Below are 18,233 nucleotides of genomic sequence, written 5' to 3' on the forward strand. Positions count from 1 at the left end.
TGATGCTAAAGAGATTTTCATTTTTTGTTTTCATTTTTTTTTTTTAAGTAGGAAAACCATATTTCACCAAGGACAGTTGTTTTTTGTATAATATCTTTAGCCAGTATATACTTTTCGAAATACGCACTCGAAACAATCTAGGAACAATCCAGTAACAAATTTATTAAGCATGATTACGTATTGTCAAATAATTAATATGTCAAACAAATCCACCTCAGACTAGATGAAAACAGAACAAAAACACGAATTTTTTTGATTCGGCAGGGGCGTCTACCCCTTATTCGGCAGCTCTTTACTTTCAGCAACGTACTCTCCTTTCAACCCCCCCTTTTTTACTTCACCCACTTTACTTCCGCTTAACCACCCTCCCTCACCCTACCCATTTTATACCCCGGTTTTCATGCGCTAAGTTTCCTTTTTCCTTTCCCCACCATTCTTTTTTTTTTCTTTTTTAATTACTCCTCCCCCAACCTTTCCCTTGCAATGTTTATTCCCCTCTGTTCATATGTAAAGGTTAGTACTATATTAACGAGCATTAACATATTTCCACCCTTACAACCTTCCAGCTCCCGCTCTATCAATTTCACTTAATTAAATTTTTATCAAATGTGACTGAATGAGACAATTATCAAATTGGCAATTTCAATTGCCATCTTTTCAAAACTTTAGCCATATCACCAATGCTGACAACTTCTACCCACAAACAACTCCACCATTGTTTTACAACTACAAGGATGATATTCCGATGCAAATAGTTTTGGATAAATGGTACGATTCCGACCCACATTGTAACGGAGGACATCAAATACACCTGGATTTATTATATAATAAATTAATTGTTGATCCCTTTTCAAACGATTTTGCAGAAGGAATGCAATGGATTGGTAAAGTGCAGTGGGTATACCGATGTCGATTTAATATATCAGATATCAGCACAATTGGATCCGCAATGGGTACTACTGTTGGTTCCACAATGACTGCAACAACACAAATTCAAAATTCTTTAGGTACTGTTGATGATGACACTTTCACACAGAATGCAACCTTGATTTTTGAAGGGTTGGACACAATAGCACATGTGACCCTTAACAATGAATCCATTCTTGATTCTCACAATGCATTTCACAATCACATTGTTCCCGTCAACCTACTGCAAGCAAATGAATTGATTATTCATTTCGAAAGTAGTTGGAGTTATGGAAAGGAAATGGAAAATAGACATGGTAAAATCCCAGAGGATCATTGTTGGAACGGGGATTGTAGTCGATTGTATGTGAGAAAACCGCAATACCAGTATGGTTGGGATTGGGGACCAAAATTATTAACGTGCGGGCCATGGAAACCAGTGAAGTTGGTTGTAGAAGAATATCTTATTGAAAATAGTATTGAAGATCTTATTCCAGCCTTTATTGAAGATTTTTTTGTAAACTACGAGTTGATTGACAATGATGCTAAAGTTTGGTTCCTTTTGAGATGGTTACAACCTACAAAGAGGAAAGTGACAACAACAAACATTGCAGCAAAAATAATAGTGAAATTAGAGCATGATGTGGTTCTAAATAAAGTCTTGTCAATTGAAGAATTTGACAATACTTTTGGTTCCAACAAAGCAAATAGAAATAAATCTGCAACAGTATTTACGTTACAAAATGTAAAGTTGTGGTATCCTTATAAATTGGGGAAACCTACATTATACACTATTCAACTATATTTCAATGACAAGTTGGTGTCAACGCAACAAGTTGGATTTCGAAAAGTAGAATTGATTCAAAAGCCAGACACGTATGGTGAATCATTTTATTTCAAAATTAATAATATTCCGGTACAAATGCTTGGTTCGAATTGGATACCCCCTCACTACTTTCATAACAAGGTCAACTTAACTACATATGAAAATTTACTCGAGTTGGTTGTAAAGTCGAATCAAAACATGATTAGGGTATGGGGAGGTGGCCAATATGAAAACAACGAGTTTTATGCAAAGTGTGATGAGATGGGTATAATGGTGTGGCAGGATTTCATGTTTGCTTGTGGTGTTTATCCTAATAATCCGTTCTTTCTTGAACTGGTGCAGAAGGAAGTTGAAGACCAATTGATTAAATTGCATCATTTTGCAAGTATAGTTATCTTTGCTGGAAACAATGAAGATTACCAAATTGCAGATGCGTTACAGCTAGATATCCATAATTCAACTCAATTTCCTGCCGGAGTGATTTATGAAACATTGATTCCAGATTTGGTGAAAGAGTTCTGCAACCAAGTTGTATATAGGTTTGGGTCACCTTACTCAGACACAAATCACAGTTCATATGATTTATCTATTGGTGATTCCCACCAATGGGAAGTGTGGCACGGTTCCCGCAAGCCTTATCAAAATTGGCCGGAATTGGCTGCAAGGTTTATCAGTGAATTTGGAATGTTGGCATTTCCCTCGGAAGGTTTATTAGCAAAATATATATCTTTTAAAGAGCTCTATTTGAATCTGACTATATTGCAGTATCACAATAAAGCAATGAATGGTGCAGTTAATTTAGAGCATTACGTGTTGTCAAATTTTGATAAACCTACTGATTTGAAGTTATCAAAATGGATTTATTTAACGCAATTGGTGCAAATGGAAGCCACAAGTCAAGCTTTCCGATATTGGAGACGCAAATGGCAAGATTATGAAGTTGGTGGGGTTTTGGTTTGGCAATTAAATGACTGTTGGCCAGCTATATCGTGGTCAATTATTGATTTTCTAGGAGTGCCGAAATTGAGTTACTATGGTCTTAAAAGAGAACTAGCCGATTCCGCAATTTCTGCATATCGACATCAAAGCAACTCCAAGACAATTTCGAAAGAGGCCCAAAGTGAAGAGAAACGCCAAATTGTTTTAAAAAATAATAAAGCATTTTACAAAGTAGAAACAACTTTATTGGATGTGTGGGCTTTTGTTTGTGATGACTCAGATTTAACATTGGAAATCCAAGCTTTTGATGCAAATAGTGGTGATCATGTCTTGACATATAGGAAATCCAACTTAAGCTTGGTTCCCCATTCGGTTAATGAGCTTTTGGTGGATCAACGTTTTGATTGGTTGGGAAAAGATAATAAGATACTTTGTTTACGATTAATTGATAATCATGGCGAGGTAATTGCTAGGTCAAGCGATTGGCCACAACCTCTCAAACTATTAAAATTTACTAAACTTGGCAAAGGTTTAGAGATTTCTATTCTTGAAGTGAGCCAAGATGAGGGATCAAGGAATGGTGAAAATTGTCAGGTTGATATACAGTTGACGACAAATAAACCAGTTAAAGGTTTAGAACTATATATCGAAGGACACAATCAGTGCATATGCGATGAAAATGGAATTGATTTGTTTCCCAATGACCCTCAAATTGTTAGTATCAATGGTCTTTGTGAAGAAGATGTACATAAAGTGAAATACAGACACTTGGGTGACTTGTAATACACACAGAAGAAGAAGAAGAAGAAGAAGAAGAAGAAGAAGAAGAAGTAGAAGTAAAAGTTTTTTGTTATTGCTTGTTATAAAATGTTTTTTCATACTGCTTTTTTTTTTCAAATAACAGTAAGAGTTTGTGAGGGCAAGATCTACAATATATGAATGTAAATTGGACACAGACTAGAAACCACAAATAAAGGCTTAGTAATAACAGTACTGAGGATGATAAAGGGTGCAAAACTGATTGGATTCTGTTGTTGTTATCTCTCTATTTGCTTTTCCCTTTTTGTTTCTTGTATATTTTTAAAAATATAAGCCAATGATGAAATTGATAACTTTGATTATCCCATATGTAGGTCATCGATATATTGGATCTTTTTTTTTGTGACTAAGCTTGAAGGAGTGGTATCATGTGACATTATGTAAAGCTGTGAAAATATTTAATTTCTTTTTTTTTTCCTTTTTTTTTTTGGGTTCTTGCGGAAGTTTTTTCCAAATCCATCTTCTTATCTCGTTTGGGAATTAGTAATCCATTTACTAAGTAAAAAATCTACGGGCAGTGTACAATTATATATACAAATATATATATATATAGACAATTACTTTCACCATCTATTTTGATACATATTTTTCAACTACTGATTCAGCCGTAAAAGTTTTTCATAAGCCAGTTGAGAATCTTTCTGTTTGATTTTATTTCACACCCCTTCCCCAACAAAAGCATATAGCAATATATACTATCAAGGAGAACACGTCATTGCCTTGAGTAACATAGATTTTATTTATTCACAACATTGCTATTCAAAGTGATCATCACTAAAACCACCACCACCACCACCACCACAACAACAACAACAAAAACAAAAACAAAAACAATAATAGTAACAACGACGATGACGCTGCGAATCTTATTACTTCTTCACCCAACAGTGGTGTCTGACCAGAATCTTGTCGAGTCTGTCAAGTCCAAGATCTCGGCTGAGCATCCAAATCACTCTTTGGATCAACAAATCATCAATAGAATTACACAGGGAGATGTGGTTTTGTCCAATAATACATACGACGAAATTCACTATATCAATCCTAACGACTCCCAGTATTTAGAAATGCCAATCCTGTTGATCAAGTTATTAAATGACTTGTTGACACACGATGGAGTGCTAAGAGGAGACTTGCCAAAGGATCAAAATTTGGATGCGTTGATGCAAGGTTTTGTTGTTGGTGATGATGGATCCTGGATCAAGCCCAAACCTGTTGAGACTGTACTGTTGTTGAAGAAAAAGAAGGAGAGTAACATTACTAGCAACAGCAACAACAATGACAGTAGTCCTCGAGAGGTTGGTGTCAACAACACTGGGAATTACACCCATGCAGCAATGAGTACTTTAGCAAGCAAGAAAAAGATTCCGATGTTTAAGAAACTTCTGGATCGTTCTAATGAGGTCAAGGGTAATTTAGCTAGTGGTACTGTAAAGAGTCCATCGCCTGGATTGACGGATACGTCTGCGCAAAACACTGACGAGGAGAATGAGAATGGAAATAGCATGAAGAGGAAGCTTGTGGAGACCAAGCTCACTTATTTTAGTGATTCTGACTCGGATAATAATGAAGGAAGAGATTTGGATGATGATGATGATGATGGACAAGAAGACAATGACATTTATATTAATGAGAATGATTTGATTTCTGAGTTGAAATCGGATAATTTGATTATACCCAAGAAGTGTGAGTTGCCCAATGGGAAAAGGCGCAGAAAGGCATGTAAGGACTGTACGTGTGGGTTGAAGGAGATTGAGGAGGCGGAGCTTTCGCAGCAGTCGGATAAGCAGAGTATGCTTTTGGCTAAATTGGCGCAGCTGGCTAGTGCTGAAGCAGCCAAAATCGAGGAGAGGTTGGCGAAGAAGCAGGGTGATGTTGTCAAGTTTAAAGAAGAGGAGTTGAATGAGATTGATTTTACGGTGAAGGGAAAGACTGGGGGCTGTGGTTCGTGTTCGTTGGGTGATGCGTTTAGATGTGATGGGTGTCCATATTTGGGATTGCCACCTTTCAAGCCGGGCGAGGCTATCACCCTCGATGGGATCGATGAGGATATTTAAAAAGTTGAACAAGGAAAAAAACAAAAGCAAAAGAATCAAAAATTTCAATAGCAATGGGAAAAGAGAAAAAAAGGGTAAAGAGTTGGTAATGTTTTAAATAGATTAAGTTTGTGAATGTGATGTTATTTATCTGAACAGTTTGTCAAGGTTTTGGATGTGAAGGAGTGCTGTTTTTTTTTAGCAAAGAGGTATACTGCTATATTTCTTTCTGTTCTTCACTAATATTGCAATAGTATCTTTGCACTTTTACTCTTTCACTTGTTTTTTGTTTCTACAATTAGTCTTGAATAAATTCAAAAGATTGCATCTTTTGTTTAAAAGTAGTTGAACCTATTTAGTTTGTATTCAAACAAGTGTTGGTTTTAAAACTGGACACTAAATATGTGACATTGAATTTTAGACACTAAAGATAAGACATTGAAAATGTGACATTAAATAGGTGACATTAAAAAATGTGTCACTGAATATTTGACACTGAAAGTGAGACATTAGAGATTAGACATTGTAGATATGACACTAATAATTACCCACCAGGAATTGTTCATTGTTGTTGTTGTTGTTGTTGCTAATTAATTTTTTATTTTTTTTGGTCTTCCAGTCACGCTCTTAGACTTGTCCTCTATTACCGCATAAGTGCATATTAATCTCATACACACTATTGCACCCAACTCAATCCCCTGTGCTCTTCCTCCTTCTCTTTCTCTTTATTCCTACAGTTTTTATCTATTTGTTTTTTTGGCTCTTGCATTCAGTTGTGATAACTAATTGGTTAATTTGACACTACCCTGCATTACTCGATAGAGTAGACTGCAACATGGTTGCAATTTGAGAATCTAAGCGCAGTACTTCTTTTTTTTGGTTTTTTGGTTTTTTTTTGGTTTTATTTCCAACATTTCACATTCACAATCTGCTTCAAAGGTTAAATGACTTTGTTATTGTTTTGTTTATAATATAATAGTACAGAACATAAAAAAGTTAAAGAACTTGGCATATGATGATATTAAAGTAAAAAAGAAAATTGACGCGGATCGGTACCACTTTAAAAAAAAAAAAAATATAATGAAAAAAAAGATTTGCAATTTTCTCTTCCTTCTTCCTTCTTCTTCCTTCTTCTGGTTTTTAGTTTTTTGTAAAAAGGTACACAGTGACACAAAACTGTTTTTTTTGAAGTAATAAGTCTAGCTTAAGTTTTGTGTCACAAAGTCAAAGTGGCATATTATTTCTGCGTTTAACATTTAAAATGAAAAATTGGAAAATTTTAGAAACAGTACCGAGGTGTTTGTGTATATCTTGTTTGAAAAAAAGAAGAAAACACACAAACTAAGAGAATGAACAGAACTGTTTTTTTCCAATATGAAATGTATGATACGGAATTTAGCTAAGCACCTAACCATCTTGTGATGACGAAATGAGAACAGTTTAAATATTACATGTGGTCAATAATCAAGTATTAAGATTAGCAGTAGGAAAGCACAACACGATTTGGCTTTGGCTTAGTTTTTCTTTTTTTTCTTTTTTTTCTTTTTTTTTTTTTGCTTCAGCTTACTCTTTCTTTACGATACGAGTGGGTGGGTGGGAGACTAGTGGTTGTGCAAATTACTCCTGCTTGTTTTGGTTTTGGTTTTGGTTTTGGTTTTTCTCTTTTAATAAATACACCTTATTGTTGACGTACATTGTTCTCCAGTAGCAGAGCCCATCTTATTAGAAATAAAAATAGAAGGAACAAAAGAAAATAAACAAACAAAACGAACAAGACAAGACAAGACAAGACAATGTGGATGGGCTATACATGTCAGGGGTGCCTAAGTTTTATTATTTCATCCCGTATTATGATCAGCATGGTGGAGGAGGTGGTGGACGAAGAAAAAAAAAAGAAAAATAAACAGAAAAGTAAGACAAGTGAACGATGAAGTAAAACAGCAAAATATATATAATTCGCTATTGTTGAGCGATGAGACTTGCTTCAAAGATCAATAAAACAAAAAAAAAACAAAAAAAACATCTCGCTATTCACAATACGTTATTTATTCGAATATGTCTCTACTACAATACATCAAGATACGTAATTAAAGTAGAAACAAACAACTTATACATAGACTGACAAATGTTGGTTGAGGGGAGACAGATATAGACGGAGAGACGGAGAGATATAAGTTTAGCTAGTTTTTTTTGCAAAATCCTTCCGGATATTCTTCCATGCTGTCTCCTTTTTCATGGACCACGGGTATTCAATTCCAAAACTACGTCACCATTGCAATTGAAACTCCTGCCCTTTCTCTCCCTTTTAACTATTTTTATATTCTACTACTCTATTTTTACATTAGTTAGCACATCTTCTCCTTTTTTAGCCGCTAAGTGGAGTGTAAAAAGATATTTTACAAAACCAACAATTGTTGATTTTTTTTTTTTTTTTTTGCGTTTTCCTCTTTGATGCATCTTGCTCAAATCCACTGAGTGTAAATAAAAAAAAAGGAAAACAACAAGAGAACTAGTATATTAGAGGAGTAGGTTTATTGTCTATTTGCTTCTGCAGTACTGCTAGAACAAAGCAAAAGCATAACATCTTGTTTTATTTAGATGGTTATGTAACTTTGAGGTTTTTTTTTCTCTATATTTCTTTGTTGGTTTGTTTGACTCTCTTTGCAAGAATAGTAGAATTTTTAATCTTATTGTGGCAGTGTCTTTCCACCACAGGTATCATCAGACTCCAGAAAAAAAAAGAATGTAAACTTAAGAGAATACCCCAATTCAGTTAAGTATTTACCTGAACCAGCCCAACTGATACCAATAGACCAAAAAAGAAAAGAAACAAGGGTAATCAGAACAAGAACAAGTAGAACAAGAGAGTGATGGACAGACACAAACCACTTCTTGTTAGACAACCTATTTTAGAATGATGGCTTAAAGCGAATAAAAAAAGGTAGAGAGAGAGAGAGAGAGGGAGGGAGGTATACACACACACACATACAAGCAACATATAATGGGAAAACTAATTATAAAGTGAGAGATTTTAGCTGTGATATAGTAACATTATGACTCAACCCAAGCTGACTCACAACCTCAGTCATCTAGTGTCGTGTATATATGCTAAGGAAAGGTCTTTGAACCCAAGTGATTGGATACAGGAAAAGACTCAAAACAAATTTCTTATTATAAAAAAAAAAGAAGGAGCAAGAAGAAGATGAACAAGATGAAGTGGGAAGAGGAGGAGGAGGAGGAGGAGTAAATGATGCAACTATACTCTCTTTACTCTGGTTTAGTATCATCTTATTATTGAGAAAAAGAAGGCAGTAAAACCCATGGTGTTTATTATATTTCCCTGCAAAAACGGTTCAATTCCAACTTTTTTATTTGGGCGCAAAAAAAAAAAAAAAAAAAGGAAGGCAACAACTCTGAGTGAATTGTGTATTTTATCAACAAAATGTATTACACAATCCCCTTTGCCCAAAGCGCCCCTTCCCCCCCCCCCCAAAAAAAATAAACACCAATTGCACAAAAATGAAACCAACCAATAAAGAGTAAAAGTAAGAGGTTAAGATTGTGTGACGTAGTTTTTTTTTACATTCATTTCAATTTTGTAATTTTGTTTGAGCTTCTATCTTCCACTTCCTCTTCCATTTTGCACATTCCTTAGCATGCATGTGTTTCCACCAACCTATTCGGTGATTTTGGTTGCCGCAATGCATTAAATCCTACTCTTTGCAGTTATTTGCAAGTGTTGAAATGTATATACTGTATAGCATAGCCAGTCCACTGCTTGATACGCCATATGTATATGTATATTTATATCTATATGTGTATCTATATCTATATGGATACGTTATACAAGATACACAAGCTATTCTTCTCACATCAAATCTTCTCGAAATAAACAAGATTACTATATTTGTGCCCAATTTTTTTTTTCTTTTGTATAATTACTTCATCGTCAATCTGCTATCCCAACATCTTCAACATCTTCAACGTGGCCTTCAATCTTCTGTATGTATGTACATATGTATGCCTTTGCTCTGTCATTTACAGATTTTTGGTACAAATTTTTTTTTGTCCTTTTCATTTTCTTTTATTTTTTTTTGGTTTTGTTGGAAAACTTCAAACCAAAAGTGAGAAACAAGAGAAGATTAAAATAAAGAATAGTACGATGAGGTTTGTTAGGATTCCTATGCCAACCAGTCTTCAACACGGCACTCCACACTGCCTTGTATACTGCCTCTTTCTTATTCTTCTTCTTCTTTTTCTTCTTCTTTGGTCATCAAACACTCTTTACTCACTTTGATTTTTAATTTTTCTTATTTACTATATTTTTTTATTATTATTTTTATTTTTTCAATTCTGTAACCCCCTCCCCCCCCTTTCCGTGTTGATCAATGGTTATGAATTTGTTGAAATGTGGAACTGCTAGAAAAGAGAGAGAGAAAAAAAAAGAGGCTACAAAACAGAATTTAGAAATCGTGGGTGCACATTTCAAATGTATCTATAGTATACACATCCCCGTATTTATTTTTTTATTATTATTTCATTCTGTTTTTATCGATTTGAAGTTCAAGTACATCAAGTACAAATTGCAACACATGTTTGTTTATGATATTACACAATTTTATTACCAAACCTTTTTACCTACAACGAACCATAAAGAATAAAAGGAATAAAAGGAATAAAAGGAATAAAAGAAAAAGAAAAAAAATTAAATCTAATACAAAAAATTGATTGTCTCCTCTATAAGTAAAAAAGTAATGAGAGGGGGGGAAAGGAGGAAGAAAAGGTTTCTCTAAATTAATATAATCTAATGTTGTTGAGCAAAAGAGTCGTAGCCAGCACCTCCTGTGGCAGCACCACCAGTGACACCGCCATAATTTAACTCTGCGCCATTTGCAATAGCCACCGGTTGCAACAGCAGCTGTTGTTGTTGTTGCTGTTGCAGAAGCAAAGGTTGCAGTTGCTGAATTGGTTGTAATGAAGTAGTGTAGCCGCTGACACCGCCAGTTTGTGCTAATGGATGTGCTAATGGCGACAACTTGTCACTATTGTCATAGTACGCAGCAGCACTTGATTGTCCTGCTGTTGTAGCAGAAGGCATGGGCAAACTGGCCATGGAGTTGGCTGATGTCAGCACAAGCAGGGTAGTTGAAGAACTAGAGGGAATAATGTATGGATTTGTAATAATGTAACCCAGGTACCCGTTATTTGCAGCTGCCTGCAATGCCGCCTGTTGTTGAGCTTGAATAGATTGCTGGTATTGTTGCTGTTGTTGTTGCTGCTGTTGCTGTTGTTGTTGTTGTTGTTGCTTGTAGATATTGTATTGGTCAGTTTGCATTTGCTGGTGTGGGGTAATGAGCATAGCCTCAGAGTGGTGACGTTGCAATTGGTCATATTGGAGTGGCGCACCAACATTAGCAGCAGCGGCACTAGTTCCATTGAGATATGAGTGAGCAGATACATCCAGGTATTGTCTCATTTTTGCAGCAGCAGCAGCAGAAGCAGAAGCATCCTTGTCGTTCTTCTTAAAGTCTAACGTTTGAGTGGGTTTGTCCTTGCACACCAAACAGTTTTTGTCTTTACCATTACGTTTGGGCTGGTACTTGTAGTTTGGGTACTTCTTGGCATGGTTAGTTTTTTCATCCTCGGCAAGTTTGTTCCAGTATTCTTTTTCCTCGGGCTTAAGTGATCTCCATCTTCTACCGAGCTCGCGCGACACTTCTGGGTTGGTTCTAATCACAGTGCCTTCATCCAAAACAATTTGGTGGTACTTTTGTCTAAACAAGATGAAGGCATTTCTTGGACGTGGAATCTTGTTTGGGTTGGTTTTGCAGATACAAACAGCTTCCTTTGGCGAACTAGATAAAGAACTTTTGGTAGCACTGGATGTAATTTTACTGTTACTGTTATTGTTACTGTTATTGTTACTATTATTGTTGTTGCTATGTGCTTGTTCGTAACCGGTATAGTTTGAGGTTGGTGTGGTGTGTGCAGTAGAACCCATGGAATATGGATCCAGCATATACCCCAGGTGTGACTGAACAGTTGAACCACTTGAGCCAGCAGCACTCGAGTGTGGTTGTTGAGGTTGTTGTTGTTGGTACAAGAACCCGCTACTGGAGTATCCATTCAAACTTGGCGAAGTTGTGGTGGAGGAAGTCAAAGCAGCTTCATTTGAAGACACTTGTCCTGCACCTGCACCTGCACCTGCACCTGCACCTGCACCTGCTCCATGTTGGTGTTGGTGTTGGTGTTGAACAGGTGGCATGATTTGGGAAAGGGAGGGCAACGTGTGTCTAGTTGATTCGTCACCGTGCATGTTGTGATTGTAGTAAACAGCAGTAGACATTGTATAATTCTTATGTATTCAAAGCAAAATCCGAAAAAAGAAAAATAGTTTATGCGTGGTTGATTGTTTGCTCGTGAAAAAAAAGAAAAAACCAGCTAGATAAGTTTGTTATGATAGGTTATAACGAGCTAAGGGATTGGTGAAGGGTAGGAAGAAAGGACACACTTGAGGGTAAAATAAAAAAACAAGTTTAGTTGTAGTGATGGTGATAGTCGATGGGTGCAAACAGTAAACTTGTACCAATGGTATGCAACAAATGACTTATAAAATAAAAGAAAAGGCAACAGAAACAAAGAGCTCACTGCTTTTCTTTCAAGTATCTGTGAATGTATCTATATATATGTATATATGAAAAGATCTATAATTTTGAATCTTTTTTTTTGGTCTGACCTCAACGTTTGGATGTATATCTCCTTCTTGTTGTTATTGTTGTTATGTTTGTTCTTGAAAAAATTCTATACTTTTTTTTTTGCAAGAAGGGGAAATACAATAAGGAAAAGAAGAATTTAAGAAAAGGGGGGGTTGGAAGTGAAGGCAGGCTCTGGGATATTTATATAATTTTAGTTTCTAACGATTGATGATGTATGCTTATGGACTTGTTTTTTTATTTATTTTTATTTTTATATTTATTTATTTAATACTGGAGGTAGAAGTTCCCATACACCCTTTATTTTCTTTGGCTGATTTTATTTTTTATCAACCAAAGAAAAAGAAAGAGACAGAGACAGAGAGGCTATCACTCATGCACAAACTGTTTAGAAATGCTGCTGTACCCATTCCTTTCCTACATCTTTTGTCTTTTTTGCTCTTTTGCTCTTTCCTTCTGCTTCTGCTTTTGTTTTTTGTTTTATTTTTTTTTTGGTTTAATAACAATTCTCCAATTCCATATGATGTTTGTTTGTCTACTTTTGACGTTTTTAGAAGGAACATTTACCTCCTATACATGCGCATTACAGAAATTACACAAAGCTGAATTTTTAAAAAAATAAAAATAAAAAATATCAAAGCGCATTTATTCCAAAACCAAAAATTTTATTGTTATGCTGTACACGACAATGTGCATATCTATATGCAGTGCAATACTTTTATCTGTTAATTATTTTTAAAGACACAAAAAGACAAAAGATAATCGTATCAAAAGTACACTACCTTTGTTTTATTTATTTTTTTTATTTTTTTTTCTTTGAGCTCACTTTACACAGAACATGGTTTTCCTCCCTTCCCTGTTTACCCCCCCCCCTTTTTTTTATTTTTTATTTTATTTTATTTAATTTTATTTTAATATTTTGGGTATTCTACTTTATGATATCTCTTTTGAGAATATCCAGAACAAAACGAAAAAGAATACACAGTTTAGGGTTACTTCCTATCTCTTCTATTGATATTCAAATACAGTTTAACTTTTCAAAAGAACTTTATCAAGTAGATAGTCTAGACCCTAATACTATTAGAATCACTCTACAATTAGTTAAAAGTAGCATCAGTAGTAGTAGTAGTAGTAGTAGTAGTAGTAGTAGTAGTAGTAGTAGTAGTAGTTGAAAAACAGTTGAAGAACAGAAGAACCTGAGGAAAAAGTTGGTATTTGTCTTCAAGCATGCGCAATAAAAAGGTGAGGGAAAGAATGTGGCCCAATTCTTACACCCGCAGTGCTCCAGCACACTTTGCAGTTAAATAGCTTTTCCTGTGCCACTATTGTTACAAGGTTCCAGGCTCTTAACCATGTGGTAGATTAGTTAGTCTCAGCAGCAGTACTGGAAGTACTAGTAAAAATACTAGTAGTACCATTAGCTATATGAGCACTATGAGCACAACATTGAGGTTAGAAAGATTGACTCCTGTCAAAATGTCAGATTGCAAATAGTACCACAATTTCAAGGTTATAAAAAAAGCCTGTGCTGAGTTAAATTTAACTCAGCACAGGCACAGGTACAGATAGAGAGACAATTGAGCAGTTTTATTGTTGTGTATTCCAAATGTTCCTTTGTTATCATATTGTCTCTCTAACTCGATTGATTGTATGTCAAAGAATAAAATAATAATAATAATAAAAAAGAAACAATACTTACAATAATACAATACCAGTATACATTGTTTGTATATATAAAAATGTTAATAAATGTTAATAAACTAAACTAAAGTAAAGTAAAGAAGTAAACTCCACTTATTAGGTTAGATACTGTTATCCAATTTTCCGTTTGCAACCCTAATGAGGAAACAACTTGTAGTTTCAACATCCAGGGGGGGGGGGTCAGAGGAAGAGGGGGGAAGGATTCGATGGATACTAAAAAAATTTTTAGTTTGCAATTCCACAATGTTCTTTTTGTATCCACCAATCACTTCTTGATATTATCGTTTACTTCCTTCTTTTCTTTTAGACTTTCTTTTTTAAGTTCCAACTTAGACGGCATCAATCGTTGGAAATGGTAAAAAAAAAAGAGACAAACATAGAGAAGACAGATTTGTGATACAGGGGTAATGTGTCAGTCTAAGCGCATAATTCCAGTGCCTCAACAAAAGATTAGAAAGGAAAATGAAAGGAAAAAAAAAAAAAAAAAAAGAAAACGGACAAACGATGAGTTTAAAAAAACAATTGTGAACCACCATTTTGTGTAAGTCCGAGGAGCCAAAATTTCATCTATACAGTGTAAGGAACAGCAGCATCAACCTTTTCTTTCCTTCTTCTTTTACTCCTCCATTTCCTCCTTTTCTTTATTTATGTATTGCAACTACTACTTATCTACTACTGCTACTGTAAGTAGTGACATCATCGTTTAAAATGCGCAAGAGTGAAAACTACCCTCTATTCTCTTCTCTCCCTGTCTCTCTCTGTCTCTCTCTGTCTCTCTCTCTCTCTCCCTGCTTAACTGATGATGCAATGTTTTGAGTCCCCCTTTTTTTTTTCTTTCCATCTTTTATTTGGTTTTATTTTCAATTTGCTATTTAAATTGCGCAGGATTAACACAACTCCTGTGTCCAATACCCAATAAACGAAGAAGTAGCAGAAAGCATCAATTCTCTCTTTCTTTCTATTCTCTATTTTATTTTGCTTTTAAGAAGCCACACTTTAATAATTATTGAAAAGATGGTGTCTTGCAATGTCCACTATTGTCATTACTAAAGTCTAACTTATCCAGCCGTCAGGTGTAAAAGATTTCTATTGGACAAAAAAATTGCGCGCAAAAAGTTAAAAAAAAATATATATATAAATAAAGATATAAAATTATATTTTTTTTATCTGTCTACGTAAATGCATAGTTGCTTATATCCGAAAGTGAAATATAAACTACCACTAAAAAGAATATAGCCGGAACAACATAACACAAAGCTGGATATACATACTTAACAGACACAAAAAGAGTTAATGTATGGATGTGGTAGAGAGGCTAAAGATGTCTTTATCGCCGATTGCCGTGGTTTTCTTCGTCCAAAGTTTTTATTTTCATTTTTTCATTTTTGCATTTTTGTTTATTATTCAATTTCAAAACAAAAGTGATGCAAAAGAGGGCTGTGAGGTTTGTTGGTCCTGGCCGGTTATATCCTACAAATAAATTAAAAAAAAATAAAAGAAAACAATAGATAAAGAACCTTCTTCTACTGAATAACCAGAGACTAAGAGACAAGAAGGATACTTTTCAAAATTACCTTCAACCCCACAACTCCCCAACTCCCCAACTCCCCAACTCCCCAACTCCCCAACTCAATTTTTTTTTCAAATTTTTCTTTCTCTTTTCTTTCTCTTTTGCAATTTCAGTGCATCACCAAGTAATATTATTGGGAAGAGTTTTAGAGAACAGAAAGAACTTCAGAACAGAAGTAAGAGAGAGAAAGCAAGGTAAAGACTTCAAGGTACTGCTGCATTTTATATTATCTACTCTCTTTTTTGTTATTTTGTAAGCACAATTAACAATAGGAAGAAATAAGATAAAGAGAATAAGAAAAGAAGAAAAGAAGAAAACTTATTGAAACTTTTACGACTTCCTTCATCTCTTGTCCTATTCTTCTGTTTATCCCCCAGTAACCTTGCCCTTACACCCCTTCACACACACACCCTTAGTTTTGAAAATAACAACAACAACAACAACAACAACAACAACAACAACAACAACAACAACAACAACAACAACAGTATTTAGAAACGCAGGCCAACAATCAAATAAAAAATAAAAAAATAAAAATAAAAAATAAAAAATAAAGACCACAATTTTGCTTGGCACGTCATGTAGCCGTTATCGAGTCAAAATCAAAAGTTGGTTTCACCGATACCCGGTCAATAATGTTTCTTCTCTTTTTTTTTTAATCTTCTTCTTCTTCTTCTCCTGATTAACTGAGCAGTGACAAATACTGATAAAATATCGCTCTATTAAACTTACGTGTGGTTTTTTTCCTTTAATTTTTTTTTTAATTTGGGCTTTTTTTGAAGAATATCATCAAACCAGATACACAAAACGTGGGACATGCTTTGATTAAAGAGCAATTGTTAACCACAAGAGACTACTTTATACTTCTTCTATTTATTGTTTACTTTTCTTTGCCTCTCCTAATTCTGTGCATTTTATTCTAATATTTTTTTTTGACACATTCCGATCCACAATCAACTTGTAACCATTAACTTGACTTGAGTTTTAATCAAAGTTTATGTGAAAATCAACAGAAAAGAATAAGAAAAGAATAGTTGCTTTAGGGGTTTAAGGGGTGGCAGAGTATTTGGGTTATATTGAACAAATGAAGAAACCACGAAGTAGAATGTTCTTTACTCAGCAGAGATGACAGGTTTTTGGTACATCAATAAGGAACATCTTTTAACACAGCACAGCAAAGCACAGCACAGACTTGTATTGCATCACTTACCTTTTCTGCTGCCACACTATTTTGTTTTTTTTTTGGTAATTCCAAATTCAGTAGCATCGTCTTGAATACTATTGCAATGGCTAAGGAAGGTGATTTTAATGTACATTTTCTTCATTTGCTAAACAGTCATACATTGATAAAGTATTGTTCTATAGTGATTAATTCAACAACCTTTTTTATCCTTTTTTTAGCCTTTTTTAGCCTTTTTTAGCCTTGGCTACTTTCTCAGTATATTGGTATGTGCCCTGGTGCTGTGTCCTGCCAGCATCGCTATATCCTTCTGCTCGTTTAAATTACCTAGCTTATAGAAAATAATGAAAACACAACAACAAGACACTGATTCCTTATCTACAAATTATGGATTCCTGAGTTCTTAATTTTTTCTTTACTCTTCAATTCTCTATTGTTGTTATTACTATTTAGCTGCTATTTTTTATTTTATTTATTTTAATATTTTAATATTTTTATATCTTTTAATATTTTCTCACATATTAATAATTTTTGCACCGTATCCTGAATCATATAATCCCCAACGTTTATCTAATTACAAAATAATTACATTACAAACAAAAGACCTCGATGGGCTCATATCCCAACTACATTCTTTATCACTTATCAAGCCACATTCTCCCTTTTTCTTTCACTCCCTCTCCCCTTTCCCCCCGGGTCACCAATCTCTCTTTATTTTCAATTTTATATTTATTAATTATATTTGTTTTTTGCTTTTAAAAAAAAACTAAACCTGTATATGCTAACCCATTTCCCTTAAAGGATTTTTGCTCAATTTCAACTTGAAAAAGATAAACAAATTATCAGAAATAGATACAACTTTTTTAGCGCAAAAAATGGAAAGGCAATAGTTGGAAAAAAATAAAGACTAGCTAAACTAGCAGAGTAAAGAACGTTCTTGGTAAAAGTTTATTATGATTAATTTTAGACCTGGAATTGCGCAATAATACTGAACTAAGCTGGAATGTAGTGGGAAAAGAGTATCGTGCACACGAACTGTAATTCCAGCAACCCACCCCTTTTCTCCCACAACTCTCCCACGTTTCTCTATTCCTAAGAAATGCTTTTTGGTGCAAATGTAAGTGCAAGGGTAAGTGCAGGTGTTGTTATTACTATTATTGTTATTGTGATTGTTTATCATATTTTATTTATTATTTTTCATGTATTCAAACTTCCATACAATAGAAACTGAGCGATTTACATTTTACTACTTGTGGATTGTATAGAAAATCGTGCAAAAAAAAAAAGGAGATATATGAAAAGAAGAGCTTTAAAGTAAAGAACAATAAGAGTAAGTGGAATTTGTCCTGGCTAGTCATGGCATGCCATTCCGTCTTTTTTTTTTGTTTTTTTTTTAAAAAAATTAAAAAAATTTACTTCTCAACCAAATACATTCACATACCCAATCCACTCAAGGACAATAGCAGATAACAATTGATAAACGCAAAAGAAACTGGGAAAAACAAGAGAAAACAAATAACAAATAACAAATAACCTTGCACAATAG

General features: G+C 34.4%; 3 protein-coding genes across 3 annotated transcripts; 2 read left to right on the plus strand and 1 right to left on the minus strand. All coding sequences in view use genetic code 12, as the record gives it.

The window, feature by feature from the left end:
- Window positions 1-616: 616 nt before the first annotated feature.
- On the plus strand, window positions 617-3,454 carry PVL30_000102 (uncharacterized protein; the record flags this gene model as incomplete). Its single annotated transcript, XM_001527536.2, has 1 exon — window positions 617-3,454. The coding sequence occupies one exon, from the start codon at window positions 617-619 to the stop codon at window positions 3,452-3,454; it is 2,838 nt and encodes a 945-aa protein (XP_001527586.2).
- An 887-nt stretch (window positions 3,455-4,341) lies between these two features.
- Window positions 4,342-5,544, plus strand: DRE2 (electron carrier; the record flags this gene model as incomplete). The annotated part of the gene is made up of 1 exon (XM_001527537.2): window positions 4,342-5,544. The coding sequence occupies one exon, from the start codon at window positions 4,342-4,344 to the stop codon at window positions 5,542-5,544; it is 1,203 nt and encodes a 400-aa protein (XP_001527587.2).
- A 4,783-nt stretch (window positions 5,545-10,327) lies between these two features.
- Window positions 10,328-11,869, minus strand: RFG1 (slightly ste11-like protein; the record flags this gene model as incomplete). The annotated part of the gene is made up of 1 exon (XM_001527538.2): window positions 10,328-11,869. The coding sequence occupies one exon, from the start codon at window positions 11,867-11,869 to the stop codon at window positions 10,328-10,330; it is 1,542 nt and encodes a 513-aa protein (XP_001527588.2).
- Window positions 11,870-18,233: the final 6,364 nt, after the last annotated feature.

The sequence above is a fragment of the Lodderomyces elongisporus genome, chromosome 1 (genome assembly GCF_030384665.1).
Source record: "Lodderomyces elongisporus chromosome 1, complete sequence".
Lineage (NCBI taxonomy): Eukaryota > Fungi > Ascomycota > Pichiomycetes > Serinales > Debaryomycetaceae > Lodderomyces > Lodderomyces elongisporus.